The following is a 23792-nucleotide window of genomic DNA, read 5'->3' as shown; positions in this document are numbered from 1 at the left end:
GGCTGCTTATTACTAGAGCTGGGTGAATACTGCCAAAATTTTACTGCAAATGTGTTTGAATTTTTTAAGGAATTTGCTTTAGCAGTGTACATACCTCCTTTTGTTCATTATCCAAAAATACTTTGGCAAACAAGTCTACTGGCAGGCATATTTGCAGATTTTTACACAAAGATGCAGGCAGAATAGTTGCTGAAAGTAATTTCAAATTCCTAATTGTAGTCACTTTGTCAGGACACCTGGTTCTAAAACTCCTACTCATCCAATAAGATAACATACTGTTATGGGTCAGGCATGACCACTGCCTAACATTCAGAATAAATGTAAAGAAACCATTGTAATCAGGGCTCAAACAAATAGAATCATAGAATAGACGGGAAGAGACCTTGAGAGGTCTTCTAGTCCAGTCCCCTGCACTTAAGGCAGGACTAAGTATTCTCTAGATCAGTGCTTCTCAAAGCCAGTCCACTGCTTGTTCAGGGAAAGCCCCTGGTGGTCCAGATCGGTTTGTTTACTGGCTGCCTCCACAGGTTCAGCCTATCGTGGCTCCCACTGGCTGCGGTTCGCCGCTCCAGGCCGATGGGGGCTGCAGAAAGGGTGACCAGCACATCCCTTGGCCCACACCGCCTCCCACAGCTCCCATTGGTCTGGAGTGGCGAGCTGTGGTCAGCCAAACCTGTGGATGCATCAGGTAAACAAAACAGCCCAGACCTCCAGGGGCTTTCCCTGAACAAGCGGCGGCTCGACTTTGAGAAGCACTGATCTAGAACATCCCTGGCATGTTTGTCTAGCCTGCTCTTTAAAATCTCCAAGGACGGAGATTCCACAACATCCTTAGGCAATTTATTCCAGTGCTTAACTAACCTGATGGGAAGTTTTTCCTAATGTCCAACCTAAACCACCCTTGTTGCAATTTAAGCCCATTGCTTCTTGTCCTCTCCTCAGAAGTTAATGAGAACAATTTTTCTCCCTCTTCCTTGTAACCACCTTTTATGTACACCTCTACCCCGATATAACGCTGTCCCCAGGAGCCAAAAAATCTTACCGCGTTATAGGTGAAACTGCGCTATATCGAACTTGCTTTGATCTGCTTGAGTGCTGCATTACTGCGTTATATCCAAATTCATGTTATATCGGGTCACATTATATCGGGGTAGAGGTGTATTTGAAATAACAGTAGCCCACAAAATACAGACACATGGAAAAGCAGAGTAAAAGTTGAATCATGTGGGGGTTTCCAAATGCAGGGGCTGGGGCAGCTAAAAGCAGCTAGGGAAAGCCAAGAAGGCTGGTAACATAGTCCAGAGAAAAAGTTTTTTGGGAAGAGAGTACCAGATGGGAAGGCAGGCTTGGATCAGCAAACAAAGGAACTGGCTCCTGCTGTTTGTTTCCTTCTGTGTTCAGGGAAACTGGACTTTGAAAAGAAAACGTACATAAAAGAAATACCTATTGTCAATTTCTCCTAACTGGAACAAGCTACAAGATCCTGAATTTTCCACTAGCAATAGGTTAAAATAGAACCATGTGAGCTATGTATCCATTCAAGGCAGCTCGAATAATGAATGCACTCAACAAATGGCTTGTGCATGAGTTAATTTGCAGAAACTATCTAGTAAATAATTTCAAACATCAAATGCACTTGAGAAAATAATGTGTTCTGTTGCCCGACAATTAACAAATAAAAAAGACAAAATTGGTCAGCTAACTTATGAATTATGATTATTCACTCAGCTATGTTAATTACCATTGTTTGAACCCCCAATTTGAAATGAAGATTGTTGATTATATTGGGCTGGATCCTGCAAAGTACTGAACATTCTGGCTCTGAGCCAACAAAGCACTTAAGTACATGCTTAATTTTAAGCATGCAAGTACCCCATTGACTTAACTTTAAAGTGTGTACTTAAATGTTTTGCTAGAACGCTCAACACTTTGAAGCATGGAGTCCACTGGCTGCAGTAGAAAGTGTATTTTTGACTCTCAATTAGGTAAAAGAGAAGAAAATAATTCATTATGTGGCTAACTGACCACTTTGTCCTGAAACCAAGTGTAGGACCACTAAATGTGTCAGTGAACCTTCATTTGTTAGGTGGGGAACGATATTAATTCCCACTGAAGCCAATGAGAATTACTGATACTTAGTACATTGCAGGGTTGGGCCCTCTGTTACTGACATCTGAAAAGTGGACTTTTGACTTTTAATCAAGGTTGAAATATCTATCGACAGGTTCAGCTCTCCCATCCACCTTGGGTCACTGGAATTGGTCAGTCTTCCTATGTGAATCTAAAATCAGAATCTGGTATGAAGACTATAGTTTTTGTCCAAGATTAATAGTAATGGCATAATTATTCTGTGTGGCTCTGTCACTTCTGAGGAGACATTAAATGAGCCTAGTAGGATACTCCCACATAAGAGAAAATCTTTTGTTTGGTGAGGAAGAAAAATGATTTTGAGAAACTGGTTAGAGGCCAGGGAGAAGTTGGTTATCAGATTGCTGGAGAAGAAATATGGAGTGGCAAGTCTTGTGCACTCTGCTAGTACATTTTTCTTCATAACATACCACTTGCAGAAGATTTTTGAAAGAGTTCTCTTTCCTGTGCTCAGACTTGGTGGCTAAAAGGAAGGTAAGGCTAAATGCAGTTTCCCAAAAACAATGTCAAAATTATGGTGGCACGTATTTGCATCTGTGTAGATTTTTAGTGTTGTGTGTGGAATTTCACTTTATGTGACATGCTTTGCAAAGAAACAGCCTCCAAAAGCCAGAAACATGTAGCTTTATTATATAAATGAAGAGTTCACAATTCACACTGTTCATCTGTTCACACTGATGTTCTTGATATTGTCACATATGCCCTCTGCTGTCAGTCTACTATTGCACAACTTGTTACAGGGTATGCTTTGGATTGTCACATGCCAAAAATGGTGATGGTCATGTTTATTGTTTGTATTATGTCAGTGTCTAGAGGCCACAACAAACTTCAGATAGACATTGTGTTAGGCTCTGTACAAGCACATGGGGGAGACAGTACCTGCCATGAAGCATTTACTGTCTAAATAATTGAGGCAGACAAAGGGTAGAAGAAAATAAGTGTTATCATCTCCATTTTGCAGCTGTGGTATCTGGGCACAGGATGATATAATGACTTGCCCAAGGTCACACCAGCAATCTGTTGCAAAGCTGGCAACTGAACCCAGATCACCTGAATGTCAGTGCAGTGCCGCAGTGCCTTAACCTCAGTCCCATCCTTTTTGAAAGGGTAGCCGATCACAGTAACTTCCTGAAAGAGGGACTTATTTGTTCAAAAGAGGATTTGAAGCACACTCTGGGGAACTCAAATTTAGACTTTGTAACCACAAACTTCATCAAAATCTAAGACCAATGGAAATGGTTTTATGAATTTTAAAAAAATAAATACCAGGGAAGTCTTTTCAACACATAAACATTTCCTCACAGTGTTTGCAACTAAACCATTGCTGTCAGAGTATGAGAACCACTAAGTGTAACTGAGTACAAATTGACTGTAAACCAGAGAAACTGAAAATCTATTTTCCTCTTTCATGTTGAGAGAAAATGAAAATGTAAACAAATGGCCTAAGTGGTGAAAAATTAAATTTTTAGTAATATATGAGGTCTTTTTAATAGGGAAGGGAATTTGATCTTTAAAAATATGTGAGTTTTGAACTTGACAGCATCCCCTTCACTTCTACCGTTTGTTTTATGTCACTGAGCTCTAGAAGGGAGGGCCAGAGACATGATTTTCCAATATAATCATATTTGGATATTTTGAAACTTCTCTTAAAATTCAGCCATCAAGTGAATCAATCCATCTCTCAAATCATGCACCAAAATGTATTGAAACATAAATTCCAAGCATAGGGTTGGGGGTGGGAGGTAACATGTTGACAAAAAGGAGTTTTCCCCCAACCCTTGGAGTTTCTTTCCCACAGTCACCCCTCAAGGAAAATCTGAAAGAATAGATGGGCCTTACATCAGTATCATTAATCATGCTATGCCTGAGAGGACATGTATGCAGCTATAATATATTTGAAGAATGAGATTTTCTTTATAGTGAGCAAAACATTTTGTTTTCCTTAGTAAAAAGTAAGTGGTAAATGAAGAACAGTCACTAAAGAAAAAAATGTGATTGTAATGTGTGGAAGAATTATTCCATATCAGAATAGTTTACATTAAGAAAATAGAAATAAGGCCAGCAAGCTGATACTTGAAAGCGTTTCAAATGACTTCAACAAACCAAACAAGAAACATTTTGATTTGAGGGTATGTTGAAATATTTTGTTTTAATCAAAATGTTTTGTTTTTGTTGAAAATGTTCAAACAAAATGTTTCAACATTTCCAAACTGAAATTTTTTGGAAATAAATTTTTGAAAATTTAAACTTCTCAACCCAATTTGGTGTGAAACTAAATGTGGAAATGTTGGAATTTCCCATGAGATGGAAATTCCAAATTTCACTCAGCTCTGCTGATCCCAGGCCCACTGTTCTCCCCTCCCCTCGCCCCCCAAAAAATTCTAAAGATGGAATAATTCATTGCAAAAAGCCATCAGCCATGATGGTGCAAGTTTCTGGTTTAAAGACTTTTGTCTGTACTTAAAATGAATAACTTTTTAAAACAGGCCCGGGTTCTGAACTCATTTTAACAATGGTTTTACATTTGGAGGGGGAATTGTATAACATTTAATAGACATCTATGGGACTTATGCACATGTTTAAAGTTAAACATGCTCAAGTGCTTTGCTGAATCAGGATGGATTTAAGCATGTCCAAATTAAGTTTGTATTTTGTGTTCTGCTGAACCAAGTCCATAGTGACTGATCCTAATCTCACTGAAGTCATTGGCAAAAAATTCTGTTGATATCAATGGGGCCTGAATTGTCCACACAGCAGTTTTCAAAGAGATGTAACTACTTTGAATTTTGAAGGAGTAGTAATGTGATGATTTGCCCTATGAGGAGACTGGAAATTTTGGTTTTTGTCTAACATTTCTCTATCAGGGTTATTATTTAATTACCTGTAACTCAAAATCAGATTGATCAATTTCCTTCATATTTCACAGAAACATTCTCCCTTGCCTCAAGAATAAATGTAGCACTTTCCAAGCCTTCCGGAATTATCCAAGCCAAGTTACAGTGGTTGTTTATTGAGGGCTTTATAAGGGGAGATAGGTATAACTGTAACTATGCAGAGGTTACTGCCTTTCCATAATATGTCATTAATCATGAGAGGGCAGGAATGCCCAGTGTAATTGTCTATTATATTATAAAATATATTGTACATGTTTATTTGCAAAGCATGAGGCAGCTTTAATTTACTCATTAATTTTATTGTCAATTTTTCTCATTTTATTTTTATTAATGAATTCCCTTTTGCGGCTTTGACATGTGCTGTTCTGGAAAAGAGGTCACTTGAGTTGTACACGTGGAGAACAGAGCTTAATTAATCATAAAAATACATAGACTAACATTTTTTTAAAGTATGTTCTGTCTCTTTTGCAGAAAAAAGATGCAGGTTTCCAGTGTGAATGATGGATTCTTTTTTTAATGAGTCAGAATGGCTATTCATCTTTTTTGAGAGAGAGATTATTAGAAATCTATTCATAATAATTACTTCATTTTAATTAGTCACCTCACCAAGTTGCAAGCACCATAAAATCATTAGGCTATATTAAAACATAGTATGACATTCCAAAAATGTAGAGGAAAATTAAAAACTAAGCTGAACTTCCAATGTCACAATAGATAAGTGGTGGTCAGTTGCCCAAGAACTTTATGTGCGATTACTCTAGAGAGGGCAAAAAGAAAGGAAATTGCATTTCTTTCTTAGGATGGATGTGGCTTATAGCTATATTTTAATTGCACACACCCAAACCAGAAATATTTTAATAGAAGTTAATGGAACGTCTGAATGAAATAGTTCTAAAATTGATCTTAAAATATCACATTCCAGTGCAATAAACCAAGCAGAAAAACAAGGGTATTTAATTACACAATTTGTTGCTGAACATTGTGGGGTCCATATCCTTGTTGTTCACAAGAGTGAATAACTTTGATTGACATTAATGGTATTTTGAGGGAAGGAATTTATGTGAGAACTCTGTTTTCGCAGTACTTCTGCCCTGCCTGGACTCAGGCCATATCCTGGGTCCTCTCGCTTCTGCTTTTTCTTACTCTCTCAAGTCCTAGACACCCACAATATAGAGTCCTGTTACCTTCTCAAAGAAGAATATCAGGTTGGTGTGGCATAGTCTACCTTTTATAAAACCATATTGTATTTTGTCCCAATTACCATTGACCTCAATATCCTTAACTGCTTTCTCCTTTCAAAAATTTTTCCAAGACCTTGCATACTACAGATGTCAAACTAACAGGCCTGTAGTTGCCCAGATCACCTTTTTTCCCTTTCTTAAAGATAGGAACTATGTTAGCAATTCTCCAGTCATACAGTACAACCCCTTAGTTTACAGATTCTTTAAAAATTCTTGCTAATGGGCTTGCAATTTCATGTGCCGATTCCTTTAATATTCTTGGATGAAGATTATCTGGGCCCCCCGATGTAGTCCCATTAAGCTGGTTGAGTTTGACTTCTGCCTTGAATGTGGTAATATCTACCTCCATTTCCTCATTCTCATTTGTTATCCTACCATTATCTCTAAGCTCCTCATTAGCCTCATTAAAGACTGAGGCAAAGTATTTGTTTAGATATTGGGCCATGCCTAGATTATCCTTAACCTCCACTCCATCCTCAGTGTTTAGCGGTCCCACTTCTTCTTTCTTTGTTTTCTTCTTCTTTATATGGCTATAGAACCTTTTACTATTGGTTTTAATTCCCCTTGCAAGGTCCAACTCTACATGGCTTTTGGCCTTTCTCACTTTATCCCTGCATGTTCTGACCTCAATAAGGTAGCTTTCCTTGCTAATCCTGCCCATCTTCCACTCCTTGTAGGCCTTCTGCTTTTTCTTAATCACTTCACTGAGATGTTTGCTCACTCTGCTTGGTCTACAACTCCTGCCCAATTTTTTCCCCTTTCTTGGGATGCAGGCTTCTGATAGTTTCTGCAACTTTGACTTGAAGTAATTCCAGGCCTCCTCTACCTTTAGGTCCTCAAGTTCTTCAGTCCAATCCACTTCCCTAACTAATTTCTTCCCAAGCACTATCTCAGGAGAGGCTCTAGTAGCTTTCTTCCCCAATGTGATTTTTGTCTAGACATTCCATCTGTCTTATCCATTCCATCCCTTCTTATGTCTTTACAGTCTACCTCATCATTGATATACAATGCTACTCCACCACCTTTGCCTTTCTTTCTGTCTTTCCTAAACAGCACATACCCTTCAATACCTGTATTCCAGTCATGACTACTATTCCACCATATTTCTGTTATCTCTATAATATCCAGTTTCTCTTCCTGCACCAATAACTCTAGTTCCTCCATTTTATTACCTAGGGTCCTCGCATTTGGCTTCGCTCACATTCTTTGCCCTATTAGGCCCAGACATTCTGCCCCCAGTATCACCTATTAGAATCGTATCTACACTACCCTTCCTCCTTATGTCCATTCTCCTATCCATGGCAGTATCCTTTCTTACTTTGTTTTCTTCCCTCTCAATGTTAAAATCCATCGTGGCGATTACCTGGACATCTCCCAGCCATGTCCCCCCAATTCCTAATTTAAAGCTTTCTTAATCATTTGTGCCAGCCTCCATCCTAGAAGTCTATTTCACTCCCTACTCAGGTGAAGTCCATCCCAAGAAAACAGTCCTCTGTCCATGAATGCCTCTCAGTGGCCATACATCCCAAAGTCCTCCTTATAGCACCACTGCCTGAGCCATCTGTTGATCATCATAATCTTGTCACACCTGTGTTGGCCTTCTCTAGGAACAGGTAGAATCCCACTGACGATCACCTGAGCCTCAATTTCCTTAAGCATCTTCCCCAGCCTGGCATAGTCTCCCTTGATGTGTTTCAGTGAGAATCTAGCCATATCATTCATTCCTACGTGAAGGCTTCTTTCTCGCTCCCATTAGGATCCTCTTCAGCCTCAGGTCCACATCTCGTATCTTAGCACCTGGCAGACAGCACACCCTTCTGTTCTCTGGATCAGCTCTGGTTACAGGCCTGTCTATTATTCTCAGTAAGGAGTCCCCAGTCATGTAGACCTGCCTTTTCCTGGTGATGGTGCTATTCTCCGGTTTATCTTCTGGTTCCTCTGGCTGCAAATCTTCTTGATTCCTATTCACCCTTGCAATTCTCCGCAACCCATCCTGTATCCTTCTGGGGCTCATATATGGTGGTGTTATCTCCATTGACTCTTCTCCTCTTCCTATAGGATTAGCTGCTCTTCTCTTCTTCCTTGCCCTCTCACCTTCAGTGACCACCTGCTGTGCCTCTTCTTCATTTTCCAACTCCACAAACCTGTTCCTGAGCCCGATTCTCCTTCACTAGTCCGTCTTTTGCTCTGCCTGGTTCTCTTAGTCACATGCTTCCACTGTCCACTTTCCTCACTCAGCAGTCTTCCCTCAGAGTTCTTTGGTTCTGCTTCCATCTGCAAGTCTGAGCTTTTCCCTTCAGACTCCTCATGTCTTTGCTTCATCATCTGCTTGAACCCCCTTTTAAACTCAACCAGAGTTTCAACCTGCATCTCCAGTCCTTGGATCTTTTCCTCCAGCAGCTCTATCAGGTGGCATTTAATGCAGATGAAACTTTTTTCAGGTACCCCCTCCAGGATCACGTACATGCCGCTGCTTCCACATCCAGTCATCTTCATTGTCTCTTCCACTGCTTGTGTCACTACCACTGCTGCCTCTGTATCTGTCATAGGCTTCCCACCTATATCCTGTAAATCTGGGAAACAAAGCAAACCACAACACCACCACTCACAGCAAAACAAACAAACAAACAAGAAACAAACAAAAAAAGCCCCACCCCAATGAGCACCAAAACACTGCTAGAACACCGCACACTCCCTTCACTAGACTGTCTGTTCCTCTGCCTGCCTCTTGGTCTTCCCCCCCAAACTCCCACTTAAACTCCCCTGTTTACAGCTCTGTTTTCTGGCTCCTGTGCCGCTGTAGCTGAAAGATGGAGTGGAGGGGGCGGAAGGAATCTTTCTACTTATAGCAGTTTTTTTTCTTAAAAGAAGCTTTCTTCTCCCTTTGTTCTTATAATGTAACTGTTTGTGTATGTATGTATAGAAATAATATCAAAATAGAAATATAGCTCAGGAAAAAGTAAGGGTTGGAGTCTGATTTCACTTGCAACAGTAGAAACGTAGATTAATCCATTGACATCAGTGAAGTACCTTTGGATTTACAGTGTTGTAAATGAGTGAAACTATAGTGAGATTTCTCTTTTCAAATTTTTCAAATAAAAGAAAATATGGTAAAAGTTGAAAACTGGTCATCTGTAAAATCTCTTTTTTTCAGCTCTGATGAAGCCTTCAGCAAAGTCAATTTAAATTACCGCACAGAAAATGGGCTATCTCTTCTTCATTTATGTTGTATTTGCGGTGGTAAGTGTTTGAACTTTCATACTCTTTAAGCATGTTATTTACATGGTTAGTGATTTGGTCTGTTTAATAACCCACAGAAACATTTATATTTTTAAACTATTTGCTTTCTTTGCATTGTCCTTGCTGATGCTCAGGTAAGCATTAGTTACAACACTGTAAACTGTAGTGACAAGGTGGAGTGGCTCCAAGTAAACTTTGAGCTCCTTTCTAAATCATGCTTCAATGTAGCAAAAATGCTGATCAACTCTGATGCATATTTAAGTACAGATGTGCAACTAACTTTAAATTAGTTGTTATATTTATTTTGTAATCAAGAGATAGTATAATTCTATATGAAATATACACATTGTAGACTGGTATGAAGGTTGAATTTTTGATATTCTTTGCCCACAGAAATAACATTTCCTTTTTTTAATATTGTGAAAATGTTTTACAACATGGCGAATTAAAATAATAATAATGATGATGATAAAATAAAAATCAGATTTTCTAGCCCAGAATGTTCTCTGATGGAATTCTTGCAGATAGCAAACCAGGAGAACAAGAAAAGTCATGTGAGAGATCATCTGGGCACTCCATACTGCAGATCTCTTGTCCACACTGTGCTCATGCACTTTGCACTTGTTCCACAATATGCGACAGAGGTCAGCATTCAGAATCAAAGAGAATTGTACCCTAAGGCTTCAGTGCCACAAAGCACTTAAACATGCATTTAAATGGTTTGCTGAATCTGGGCCCTGATGTATAATTAGTGAGACCTTGATTATGCACCGTTGAAATCAGTGGGAGCTTTCCATTAGCTTCTAGTTCCTGCAAGACCTGAGAGAACACCAGGGTTGTTTTAGGCAGTTTTAGAGCAGTCTGTTCCAATTAATGGCTAGATTGTGCCTGACGCTGACTGGTACCATGAGGGGGCGGTGCCCTGCTACATGTTGAGAGTTCATTAAGAAATGGGTTATTGTGTAGTCACAATGTGAGCTAAATTGTGGCCACCCTTCTTCTAGCATAGCTGTGCAGAAGGCAGCCATAATATGGATCACAGCACTTAAGTGAATAAGACAAAGGTGGCAGGAGATGAGTGTCTTCATGTTATGGTTCACTAGTATTCCTATAAACTACTATCCCAGTAACAATAAACTGTAAAGGCACCGGGTGGAGCATCACTTTTGGAAGGATCAATTGACAAGGTAGGTGTCCAGGAAACCCAACTTGTAAGACAGGGAGGGAGTCTAATGCTGAAAGAGGAGTTTGTGCTCTATAGCACCTCAAATATCTCTAAAAAAGTCCTCCCTCAAAGATGTGAATGAGATTAGCAAGCAAATAGATGCCCAGTGCCACAAGTGTTCCTGTTAATGGCTAGATGGTGCCTGCCACGTGTTGAAGGTGTCATCATTCCCCTGTCCACTTTGGAGTCACTAGAAAGTCTGGGGATGCTAGGACAGAGGGCAATCCATTCTCTTCTCATTGTACACCCATGCAAAGGCCACCATAGTCTCTACTATTTAATTCTAAATCCGAGTAACACTGTCTGTTATAAGGACTATTGCTTGCATTTTCAGTACTGCAAATGTGAATAAAAGTGTTGAGATCTGATCTGAGCTTAATAATAAGAAACTGACAAGTCTGTAGCCACACACTAAGTGTGGAAGCTCTTAGCTGATTGCCTTCATTTGCATGTTCTTTCCTGTAAATGCCTTCTCTTTCCAATTTTTATTATAAAGGTAACAAATCCCATATTAGAACTCTTATGCTAAAAGGGTTGCGTCCATCCAGGTTAACAAGAAATGGATTTACAGCTCTGCATTTGGCAGCTTACAAGGTAAATTAGAAATTAGAAGTCAGTATGTTTGGTAGTCTGCTCTCTCTGAATTACTAATCCCAATGAAAATCTTTATGCCTTGCATACAATATATAGGAAAATTACGTATAAATGCTTGCACACATACTGTTGACTTAGCATCTTTCATGAATGCTGTTTAATTAAACCTCACAACATGTCTGTGAGTTAGAGAAGTATTGTTATGATTATGATTACAGAAAGAAAAACATTTTCACAAAAACTTTGCTGCTTCTCTGCCTTGTTTTTTGTCACAATTTTGTTTCAGCTAAAGTTTCCCAGTCAGCAGTAATAGTTGTTTATTTTATTTTATCTGTTGTTAAGAACTGACATTGTGTTTGGTGATTAATGAAGCAGAAATATAAAGACAACACATGCCCTGAAGCACTGTTATTATCCCCATTTTACAGACAGAGAAACTTAATACACAGAGAGAGTAAGTGACTTGCCCAAAGTTATACAGTAAATCTATTGACAGAGCTGGAACTGAAAGTTCTGGCTTAACTTTCTATTAGCTCATCACAAGACTGTCTTTTCTTTCCTAATTATTGTAATGTGATCAGAGCTATCTTATGGGTATGGCAAATCGGGCCAACTGCTTCAGGCCCCATGCTTTGGGGGACCCTGCAGGCCGGTGCAATTGACCAGCACTGGGCGCAGTTGATCCTGGAAGTGACGGATTCGTCACTTCCACCCTGGGCCCCACACCACCCCAGGGACAGCCCTGACTATGATAACTTGCTATTTCTTTGTTTATTTCTGTAATTTTTATACTAGTTTAATTTTATGACCACTGATAACAATTACATTGACATGTGCCAACCAAAATAATAAGGGTAATCAAGTCTTATGCTTCAGAATGTAAGATGATGCTCTATAGCAGTCATAAAGAAAACTTGCACTCGTGCAATGATGAACAATTAGCTAAGTGCCTTATAGGAATTTTGTTGCCTTACTCTCAAGTATTTGTTAGATGGGACTAATTTCCGAGTTTCTTTAGTAAATGCTGCATTGTCTGCTCACATTTTTCAATGCATACAGTGAAGCCAATGAAATTTAGGATTATACTTAAAGTTAAGCATATGCTTAAGTGATTTCTTGAATCAGGATCTTAGTTAGTCACCCAAGTCACACAACGCTTTTTCTGTGCTCTGACTGGATTCCATGAAGCTAAGCAAACCATTGCAAACTGTGAATTTCGGAATCAAATGTACAATCTGAAATTTCTTTTGCAGGACATTTGAAATGTTAAGGCTGCAGGATTTACCAACAGTTAACATACCATAACATCTATTGTATATGGAATGCATAGGGAAATATAGAGATGCCAGATACAATGGTGTGGTAAGTGCTGGTAAAGGATGACTTTTTAATGGCACTCCCTGTGTCTGGACTGTGGCCAGATTATCTTGTGAGATTTGATGGGATCACGGCAGAGCTTAGTAGGCTGGACCGAGTCATCACTTGGGAAAGGAATTCTCCAAGGAATTCCTAGTTTAGGCCATTTTATTTTCAGGGGTTTTTTCCTCACTAAATTCAGGGCAAAATATCACATTCAGTTATACAGAACCTTCTTTCATAGTCTTGGGCCTAAAAAGTTTGCTTTTCTTTTTTGAATTAAAATTTGGCAAGGAGGGTGGTGTTAGGGAAAACATGGAAGTTGATAATTGCTCCAATAAGCTGAACACATATATTTTCAACACCAACAAAATGGCTTGGGTCAGCACATCTCCACTGTATGTTCTGTAATGCTGATTCATTCATGGTCTATGCTCATTTTTGTATACAATACAGGGAGAAGGAGCTGTGGTGGCGGCACAAGCTTGAGCATCTCTTGCTGTTGTGGTCTTATTATTTATGATTTTTTACTGTAGCATTTAGGATCCCTAGGTATAGACAGGACCCCATTATGCTAAACAGATCAACACAGAACAGCAACAACAAAGAGCTGGTCCCTGTCCCAAAGAGAGTACAATCTAAGTCTAAGATATGAGACAATGGATGGATACAGACAGACAGTGAAGTACAAGGAAACAATGGGACAGTACTAGTCAGAATGACAGGCAATGTTGTGTGTGCTGCTATTGGATGCTGAATAGCCATTTGAAGATGTTTTATTTCCAAGATGTCCTGGCTTCTGTTCATGGTTCTGCCATTGATTCACTGAATGACCCCAGGCAAGCTACTTCATTTCTCTGTGCATAAGTTTATCCCTTTGTAAATGAGTTCAATAATATCCACCTCAATTGGATATTGTCCCTCATAACACACAGTTGGTGAACTGATCTTAGAGTCTCAATAAATTGTTGTTATTACTATGATTTCCATTGCCATTGTTATATCTCGCAGGAATATCAGCAGTGCTTTAGCCCATTATGTTGTCAACAAGGAGACTCATCCAAAATACCAAAATCATAAATCTGATATTCAGCACACCATCCTGTGTATTTGTGGAATTTCCATTGTAGATCAGGAGAAGTCCTAACGTGCCCTTCTTCTGGGTTTGACACTCTAACGGGTCTGATATTTAAAATAGTCCATCCGAGCATTTAAAAATGGTTCTGAGGCTAAGTGATATTTAAATAGCTTATAAAATCAGGGAGAGACACAGCGTTAGAGATGTCTATCGGCCTGACAAAAACATTTGAAATGTGTGCATTGTAGGACAGTGCAGAACTTGTGACAGCCCTGCTGCATGGTGGAGCTGACATTCAGCAAGTTGGATACGGAGCTCTTACTGCGCTTCATATTGCTACAATAGCTGGTCATCATGAGGTACTTTTTTCCCCTTCTGCACAGGAAATGGTGAGAGTGAATGGCATGATTAATCAGCTCATTTATCTTTTAGCGTGTTACTGCTTAAAACACAGACAAAACAGCACGTCAATAACTCAGTATATCCAAGCTTCATTTACTGGCACTTCATAACCCCTTGGAGAGGCTATTAGGATTAAAAAAGTTTCTCTTGGTTTGTGTGTACATAGAATACACATGAATAAATGTACCAGACATATTCATACATCTCCTGCTCTTTGTATAAAATGTCTTTAAAGTCTTTTTGGAAACCAGTGCTATTCCTTTATTAATATCAAATAACACTGCTCTACAGCCAAAATGCTTCTGAAATAAATGTAGTCCAACTTTACTTATTCTGGGTCACTGAGAAGGAAAATGATGCTTAAAATTGTTGATTGGCTCTAGTTTTCAAGATATGCTATTGGGTCAGTATATACGACCCTTGACTTGGGAATGGCTGAGGATAAGTGAGTTATAAAGGGAAAGGATCTCAATTTAAACCAGAAATGACTAAAATACATCTTTGACTGGATCTATGAATAAATCTATGACTGGGTTTGGACAGTACTTGCTTTTGAGGAAAAACAATGAATGATGCAATCTGAAGCTATTGCGTCATACATGATATGAATTGCATCATGTTATTCCTAGAAGTCATGAATGATGCAATCATAAGGAAGCTTACGTCACTCTGCTGAACAAATTGCCCTATATCAGCTCTAGAAATCATACAGTGTCGTGCTCTCTTATTTGTCAGTGTTTGATTTTGCAAAGGGACACATTTCTGTTTAGCCAAAGTGAGCAGAGATGCCTGGTACTTGTGTGAACAGTGCAGATAACTTCTGTTATGGTTGTGGTGAAGTGACTTTTGCATTACAAAAGCGCAGTATAAGCACTATGGTTAAGAAAGCCTATCACCTTTATTTTGGCTGCAAAATTGGAGATCAGGACAAGAGGTGGGCCCCACACATATGCTGCAACACTCGTGCAACAAATCTTGGCCAGTGGTTGAACAGGAAAAGGAAATCTATGCCTTTTGCGGTGCCAAGGATTTGGAGAGAGCCAAGAGATCATACCAGCAATTGTTACTTCTGCATAGTGCCTCCAGTTCGGAAAGGTGTGTCAAAGAAGAAAAAGTGGACTGTGCATTATCCAAACATTCCATCAGCTATACGCCCAGTACCCCACGGAGAAGGACTGCTGGTTCCTGATGCACCAGAATCATTCTCACTTGAGTCAGATGAGGAAGAGGAAGAGGATGAAACTTCTGGTCCTGAACCATCAATGTCACAGGACCCACATTTTCTCCCATCCTCCTCCTCTGAACCACACCTCATAACACAAGGTGAACTGAATGACCTTGTCAGGGATTTGGAACTACCCAAGAGTAAGACAGAGCTGTTGGGCTCCAGACTACAGCAATGGAATCTCCTGGCAGGCTATCAGGGCAAATGGAGCCCATCAATGCTTGCAGACTATTGCTGGACAGTGACAAGAGATGCTCCATTTAATGAATACAAGAGACAAGCCAAGAAGCGCCGAGTAGACACTGAATAGGACTAAACTATGTACATAATAGTTTTTTGCCTTTTGTTTCATAATAAATTTTATTTATATAACCCTTTTGCTGATTTTTAAAGTGTTACATAAACAGGACAGGTGAAATATTATCATGTAAAGCAATCATAAACACATGAAAAGACCTAGGTTTACAATTTATGATTAAAACTCTACTATCTACACAATATACATAGACATAAAATGTAAAAACTTAAATAGCTTAGAAACAGTAGCCAATCAGTTGTTTTAATTGTCATATTTGAATTCAGCACATCAAAATACATAATAAATATCACATTTTATCTCTGAAGCAGACGACTTCTCAAAAATTGTAGACCAGTGTAATTTAACAAAACATGTGTGGTGACGTGAATGCATATGAATACTCTTAGTGGGATCATTGCTTCCTCCACAGAACTCTGTATGGAAGTGTGGAAGTGAGGGTTCTGTGGCACTGTCTCATCCCCTTCTCCAGATCCTGTAGATTATGCTCCACAAGCTGAGTGCATGTTCTGCACTCAGGGAGGGGGCAGAGATTTGGCCTACTCAGATATTCTTTTCTTAGAGTTGTATTATCTTCTCTGTGAGTTCTGTCTGGGGATCCCAGCAGCAGCTGCAGTCAGGGGAAGCCCCTAGTATGTGAATGCAACCGAGCCATGCAGCTGTTGAGGTCCAGCGTCAGCCGTTGCTTTCTATGGACTCCTAGGGTTCCGCCAAGCTTGGGTGTGAGCCCTATGGCTCTCCCTCCATGACAGAATGATCTGGAGGAATTCAGTGAGGGGACCCTTGAAAGGATTTCTTCCTGCAGAATCTGCTACTGAGGTGGTGGGGGGTGGGGAGAGGAGTTCCACTGGAGGCTGCAGTCCAGCCCCTCCTTATCTAAACATGCTTTTAGTCATGAACCTGTTAACCTATCACTTTCCAGCCTCATTTCAATCACTTCTCATATCATCTCCTTTGCATTGCCCTGGCAACAATTAACTCAATCTCATTTATTTTTTTTTAAATATATTTCTTGAAGCATTTAATATTATGCAGAATTACTTTCGTAATGAAGGATTCATAATTGCAAACATAATCATAAATGCACAACTATTTGTGTTCTCAATTCTGCTGATTAAGTTGAAATTACTGACTTTTACAAAACAACAAAACTAGGCTAACTTATGGAAACAGACACTTCAGATTTCCTGAAATAGGGCTGGTGGGCAAGAAATACAGGATAACAACAAGAAGTTACAAAGAAGGTAATATAGAGCACATTGACAACTATATTTGCAGTTGTGTAATCAGTTGTGCAATCACAGTCACCTCATTTGCATTCAAAAATATCCACTTGTTGGTGTCAATATAGGAATTATCTGTGTAACTGGAGGCTTCTGCAAACAACTGTGTGATACAGTTAAGAAGCCATGTTGAGACTTTGGCTCATATTATATTAGGCTGATATTTCTCAACTTTCTTCCATATGGGGTTCCTCTCTGATCTAGCTGGGACCCACTCACAATTTATGGGGAGGACCAGGTACTGAGACTGCCCTGGGGAAAACATTTGCTTTAAGTAATGGACTTTCTTTCTAAACCTGATATTTTTAAAAGAATTTTATTAGAAAGCAACTCAGACTTCAGGTCAGTTCCTAGTAGAAAAGTGTCAACATCACCAGAATTAACACCCTGGTTTGTATTAATTGGCACCTTTGTTGGCATGCTCAGCAGAGAGGATGAAGACTGAAGAGCACAGGATCTATCTAGGTTCATGCTGAAGCACACTGGGGCAATGGTGGTAGAGGCAGAGGGAAATGTAGGTGTTTTGCAGATAGTGAGAAATTTTTTACTTCAATCCAGTCCTTTTTAAACTATTAAATTCAGAAAAAAAACAGAAGACTAAATGACTAACACTCCTCTAATGGAGGGGGAAATAGTTCTGTGAAAGTACTTATTGTAAAGCAACATTCACGATCTATCTGAAACCACAGAAAACAAGGAGGTTCAGAGGTAAGATTTAAACTCTGTCATTCATCCTGTATTGCAAACATCACCAAAATTGAGAGGGGTAGCCGTGTTAGTCTGCATCTGTAAAAAGCAACAAAGAGTCCTATGGCACCTTATAGACTAACAGATGTATTAGAGCATAAGCTTTCGTGGATGAATACCCACTTCGTCATATGCATGTGTCTGTTAGTCTACAAGGGCCACTAGACTCTTTGCTGCTTATCACCAAAATTGACAGTGCTGCCACTTGGAGAGTGTAACAGAACTGCTAGTCCCACAGGCTTTGAAATTGCAGAAGCAACAAAACTGTGCTTACACTTTCATGTGGCTGCCATCTTGGCCTCACTCCACTTGTAAACCTTTGAAACATTTCTGTTTACACTGAAGGCATAGTCAGCTTAAATATGTCTTTACTATCAAACCAAAGTTAGACTCCTATCTCCCTTTGAAATCAAGGGGAGCTTAGCGCTTAAATAATAACTACAGTAATCTTGTCCCAGGGCGATTCAAAGGCACTTTGCAAAGCCAGCCTGAGTAATCTGCACTTCCTCAACATTTCCACTGGGAGTGGAAATTCTGTGCTCTGTTAAGCTCTGTACAGATTCATGATCTGACCATACTCCATAGGAGCCCTACTGGCAAAGGTTGCCTCATGGAGGAGCTAAATCACCATATCCCAGCCACTTTCCTCTGTCACCAGCATCACTCACATTTTAAGATGTGCTGGCTGCCTCATCCCCCACTCCGCAGATCTTGGTGTGGGCAGGGCAGGATGAGGGTGCAGTGTGTTGTTTCATCCCTCCACCTGGCCAGACTTTCTGCCATTGGGGATCCTCCCCAAGATTTGGGCCAGGAGAAGCCAGTGCAGACTCTGGCTGATTCTTGCCTCATGTTTGTATCCTCTAAATATTTAGAAACGGTGAGTACAAAAGACACCAAAATGAGAATAACTCCAAATGTTACTTTTGCATTGATTGATTGGGCGCTCGAGATAGAAGCCATAAAGATAAGTCACACGAAAGCCTAGTGTTACCTCTGAAATCTGTGCAGATGTGACAAAGTGAGAAAAAGGATAAAGCACTGTACGGTTAGTCACACACGAAAACTCAATTAAAAAGCTGTTATTCTTCAATGTTTCAGTCAGCAACTCCAACAGTTATCAAGGGACAAATCAATTTGCAGCATCTGTAGGCAACTGTTTAAGTCTGTGGATGGAGAAGCATGCTAATAGAGCAGACTGACATTAAATACTTTATTTTGAAGGTTAGCTTTCCAGGGACTAGGTTTTGCTGGTGGTTTTGGTGTTTGTTTTTTAGCATTACGTTCTTAAACTTATGAGACATCATGTCATTCTCTTCATTAGTCAAGTATATTCCTGGGTCGTCTTGTTTACTCACTAGAAATGCTTCCTAGCATTTCCTGTTTCAAAAAAGTTGTTGCTGTTTACAATGTAAAAAATATATATCCAATCATTCTGTGCAAGAATTATAATAGACAAGTTATCAACAGTCTTATTTATTTTATGATCCTTTCATCTTCTCTGAAATGTGCTTTGTGTTTTGTGTGTGGACTGTGTGTTACTTGGTAATGATCCTATGTACGGAGTGATATTTTGCCTTGCTGGGAGCATGGCATTAAGGAAATTGTATGTATTTTTTAATGGAGCCCCAAGTATTTAAGGCATGGATCGGCAACCTTTGGCATGCAACTCGCCAGGGTAAGCCCCCTGGCGGGCCGGGCTGCCGCATCCGCAGGTTCGGCTGATTGCAGCTCCCACGAGCCGCGGTTCTCCGCTCTAGGCCAATGGGGGCGGCAGGAAGCAGCAGCCAGCACATCCCTCGGCCCACACTGCTTCCCGCAGCTCCCATTGGCCTGGAGCAGAGAACCGTGGCCAGTGGGAGCCACGATCTGATAAACCTGCGGACACTGCAGGTAAACAAACTGGCCCGGCCCACTAGGGGGCTTACCCTGGCGAGCTGCATGCCAAAGGTTGCCAATCCCTGATCTAAGGTACAATCTGTAGTATATATTCTTAATAAAACAGTGTCTATCTTTTTCAAAAAGTCCATGTATATAAAGTAAGGCTGTCTGATCATATTATCTTATTGATTATGTTGTCTTCCTCATTATGCTGGACGCTCATTAGATTGGGTTATTTACTGGAGTCATTTTAATAGCTCATTATATCCTATAAGTGTTATTCACAGCTGGTACATTGCTAGGTAGACCTTTTATAGAATCCCTTTTTCTACCATAAATAGGCCCCAATGTTGCACTCAGATGTGCTAGTGTGGTTCCCTCTCTCTGTGTGTAACTAGATTGACTACACTGTATCTTGATGCAGGATCAGGGTCATATTTTGCTAGACAGTCCCATAACCAAATTATTTTTATTTACATAGGGTGGGCAAACTTCACATTCACCTGAAGCATTGTCCTTGTCGTATCTGACCTAGTGCGTACCTTGTCACTGGTTTTTAAGGTTTTGACATCCAAAAAGAGGTGTCCTGGATCTATTTCATAGTCAATAGTAAAGGTGATCTTTGGGAATTGTTTAGTGAATAACTTTACACTGTACTGTACATCATTTTTGTTGATGATAGTAGGGAAGATGCCAGCTATGTAGTATCTGTACAAAATTGGATGAGTATTAAGCTGTTCAGGCCCTGGACCTAAATACCAATCCAAGATTGCTGCAAGTTGATTTGTCTATCCCCTGACAGTGTACTGAGCTAGGGACTGAAGCAAACACTCTTTTAATTGAGATTGTGGAATAATTAAGGTTTGATCTTTATGCATTTTTAAAATATTAAAATAGGTGCATGTCACAGTATAGTATACTTGTATGCATGTATGGATGTTATTCATCCCAGTGCAGAGGAACTATGCACCATTTTATTTCCACTTAGGCACTCAAAATAGGATTTACTGGGGACAGAGATGAATAATTCTTAGAGACACCCTCTTTCCAGTATGGAACTTCACCTATGTCTGAAAATATACTATTTAAAAAAATTATGTTTTTCAAATGCAGAAGGCATAATAATCAGCTGTCCATTTTTGGAAGATTCTGTTGATATGAGAGATCCCTTATACTTGAAGGGGAAATTACATTTACATCTACTTTAAGGCCACTTTACGCTACCAAAGAAGGGAGTTTTAGGGTAAATGAGAATCACGCCCCAAATGGGGAATATTGTTGGACCTGTGTGTGAAATATCAATTCCACAACAGAAGAAAGTGCCACTTCTGATGATCTAAAATGGGGATAGTAATGTGAGTGGAGAGTCCCTACCTCCGCAGTAATGGATGTCGTTGAAAGCCTATAAACATACATACGTACACATGCACATTCACTAAACAATGTAGTCACATAAAATTGTTCTGCCCTCCTGGCAGAAAATGCACATTTTTACTGGCTCCAGCAAGTTACCCCAAAATTGTTGCCAGTAGTTATTTGTTCTTCCAAAGAGTGAATCTTGATTAAAGTTTATTTTAATAGGTGTTTCAGTGGGTTTGTGCACTGGTCTTTTCCTCTGGAAACGTCAGTTCAAATCCTGACCTTGGTAACAATTTAAACTGTTTTTGATGGTCATGCCTTAGTCATTATTTGACAATATTGGGAAACTAGTCACAGTTTGGCTGTGCTCATATTGACTGGTAGCAGGGACTGAGATCCATAGATAGAACTATCTGTGGAATCTTGCATAGCATTTACCTGCACTGTGCCTGGTTCTTTCCAATATTTTAATCTGCACTAAATTCACTGACCAATAATAAACAGAAAACAAATACTATGCATTTATGGCAAAGTTGAAAAAAACCTTCTGTTTAATAAGCATTGTGAAATCTCTAGAAATCTTCCACACATCTGTGCAGATGTCTCATCCCAGAACTCTTATTTTCTCAAGAAGAGGCATCATTAAGGGAGATATCCACAGTGAAATTTTGAATAAAATTGCTCATGATGGACATGACCCCACGTTTGCACACTAATGAAGGTGCTATTATCTTGGTGGGCTAAGTGGGTAGATTACATTCACTGAAAATTCAGAAGGTTATTCTGATTATCTGGTCATCTGTTTAGAAGTTCTAAGAAGCTGTGTAGTGTTTCCCTAGAAAACAAATACATACCACCTCTAACACTTACGTGAACTCTGACACCACCAGCATAAAGAATGAACATTTCTTCCAAACTCAGGTTTCCTAGTCTGTGTCTACCCTAGCAAGCTTACAGAGGCACAGCTGTACTGATGCAGCTGTGCCACTGTAAGATCTCTCATGTAGCTGCTCTATGCCGATGGGAAGGACCTCTACGATCAACATAATTAAACCACCTCCAATGAGCAGCAGTAGCTATGTTGGTGGGAGAAGCTCATCTGCTAACATAGCATTGTGCACACTGCTGTTTATGCCAGTGAAACTTATATTGCTCAGGGGATGTTTTGCCTATTTTGTTACAAAGTAAATATCAACACCTGTCAATTTTTTGGGTGCAGTAAGTAAGAAAGAAGTGGCAAATTCATCTCTGGTCCACCTTTAATAAAAATTTTGTAGCGATATAAAAAGTGGTGTGACAATTGCAAAAGATTTTCTGATGTGACAGTGTACTACTCAATTTGATATAAAATAGGCCTAACTATACTTTCTGAAAGACATAGGAGGTGGGAAAAGACATACTGACAGGCATGTCAAAAGAAATGTTAAGTAATGTAAAGGAGGCCTTGAAATCTTGTGCGCTGGCTTCTAGTCATGTACCAGATAGCTAGAGAAGAGCCTGAAAAACAAGCCAAGATATGAACACTCAGGTCTGGTCTACACTATGTTTTAACTGAATTTAGCAGCGTTAAACCAATTTAACCCTGTACCAGTCCACACAACGAGGCCCTTAATATCGATATAAAGGGCTCTTTAAACCGGTTTCTGTACTCCTCCCCGATGAGAAGAGTAGCTCTGAAATCGGTATTGCCATGTCGGATTAGGGTTAGTGTGGCCGCAAATCGACGGTATTGGCCTCCAGGTGGTATCCCACAGTGCACCATTGTGAACGCTCTGGAAAGCAATCTGAACTCGGATGCACTGGCCAGGTAGACAGGAAAAGCCCCGCGAACTTTTGAATTTCATTTCCTGTTTGCCCAGCGTGGAGCTCTGATCAGCACAGGTGGCGATTCAGTCCCAAATCCAAAAAGAGCTCCAGCATGGACCGTACGGGAGATACTGGATCTGATCACTGTATGGGAAGACAAATCTGTTCTATCTGAGCTCCATTACAGAAGACGAAATGCCAAAGCATTTGAAAAAAATCTCCAGGCTATGATACAGAGTCCACAGCACAGTGCTGTGTGACAAGCATAACGGAAAACCAAAGAATCAAATGGACGCTCATGGAGGGAGGGAGGGGGGACTGAGGACTCCAGCTATCCCACAGTCCCCGCAGTCTCCGAAAAGTATTTGCATTCTTTGCTGAGCTCCCAATGCCTGTATGGTCAAACACATTGTCCGGGGTGGTTCAAGGTATATCTCGTCAATTTACCTCCCCCTCTTTCCCTCCCCCCCCCAGTGAAAGAAAAGTGTCACCCTATGTCTACTGCATGCTGCTGGTAGACGCGGTGCTGCGGCACTGAACAGCAGCATCCTCTCCCCTTCCCTCCCCGGTGGCAGATGGTACAGTACAAAAGGACTGATAGCCTTCCTCGTCATCATCCCATGAGTGCTCCTGGCTGGCCTCAGGTGAGGTCGGCCAGGGGCACCTGGGTAAAAATAGGAATGACTCCTGGTCGTTCCCGGCAGATGGTACAGAACAGCTGGTAACCATCCTCATCATAGCAACTGGGGGCTGAGCTCCATCAGCTGCCCCCTTTCCTGTTTAAAGAAAAGATTCTGTACTGCCTGGACTATCATAGCAGTGGGATGCTGGGCTCCTCTCCCCCCACCGTTTAATGTCCTGCCTGGACTATCATAGCAGCTGGAGGCTGCCTCCCCCTCATTTTATCTCACTAAAAACTCAGTGTTTCTTATTCCTGCATTCTTTATTACTTCATCACACAAATGGGGGGACACTGCCACGGTAGCCCAGGAGGGTTGGG

The 23792-nt window shown here is 40.3% G+C and overlaps 1 protein-coding gene across 2 annotated transcripts in view; it reads left to right on the top strand.

Annotated features, from left to right (window-relative positions):
- The window catches only part of TNNI3K (TNNI3 interacting kinase), a 161462-nt gene that overhangs the window by 1070 nt on the left and 136600 nt on the right, over positions 1–23792 (top strand). The window contains exons 3-5 of one of the 2 annotated variants that reach the window (XM_050961006.1): positions 9438–9523; positions 11245–11342; positions 14025–14135. In XM_050961006.1, coding sequence (XP_050816963.1) covers positions 9438–9523; positions 11245–11342; positions 14025–14135 — 295 coding nt within the window. Of the gene's footprint in view, positions 1–9437; positions 9524–10239; positions 10711–11244; positions 11343–14024; positions 14136–23792 lie in introns of those variants that run through there. The other variant, XM_050961007.1, reaches the window with a different exon arrangement.

This window comes from Gopherus flavomarginatus, chromosome 7 (assembly GCF_025201925.1).
Source record: "Gopherus flavomarginatus isolate rGopFla2 chromosome 7, rGopFla2.mat.asm, whole genome shotgun sequence".
NCBI lineage: Eukaryota > Metazoa > Chordata > Testudines > Testudinidae > Gopherus > Gopherus flavomarginatus.
The sequence above is the reverse complement of the archived record's forward strand: the minus strand, read 5'-3'. Positions and strand labels throughout refer to the sequence as shown.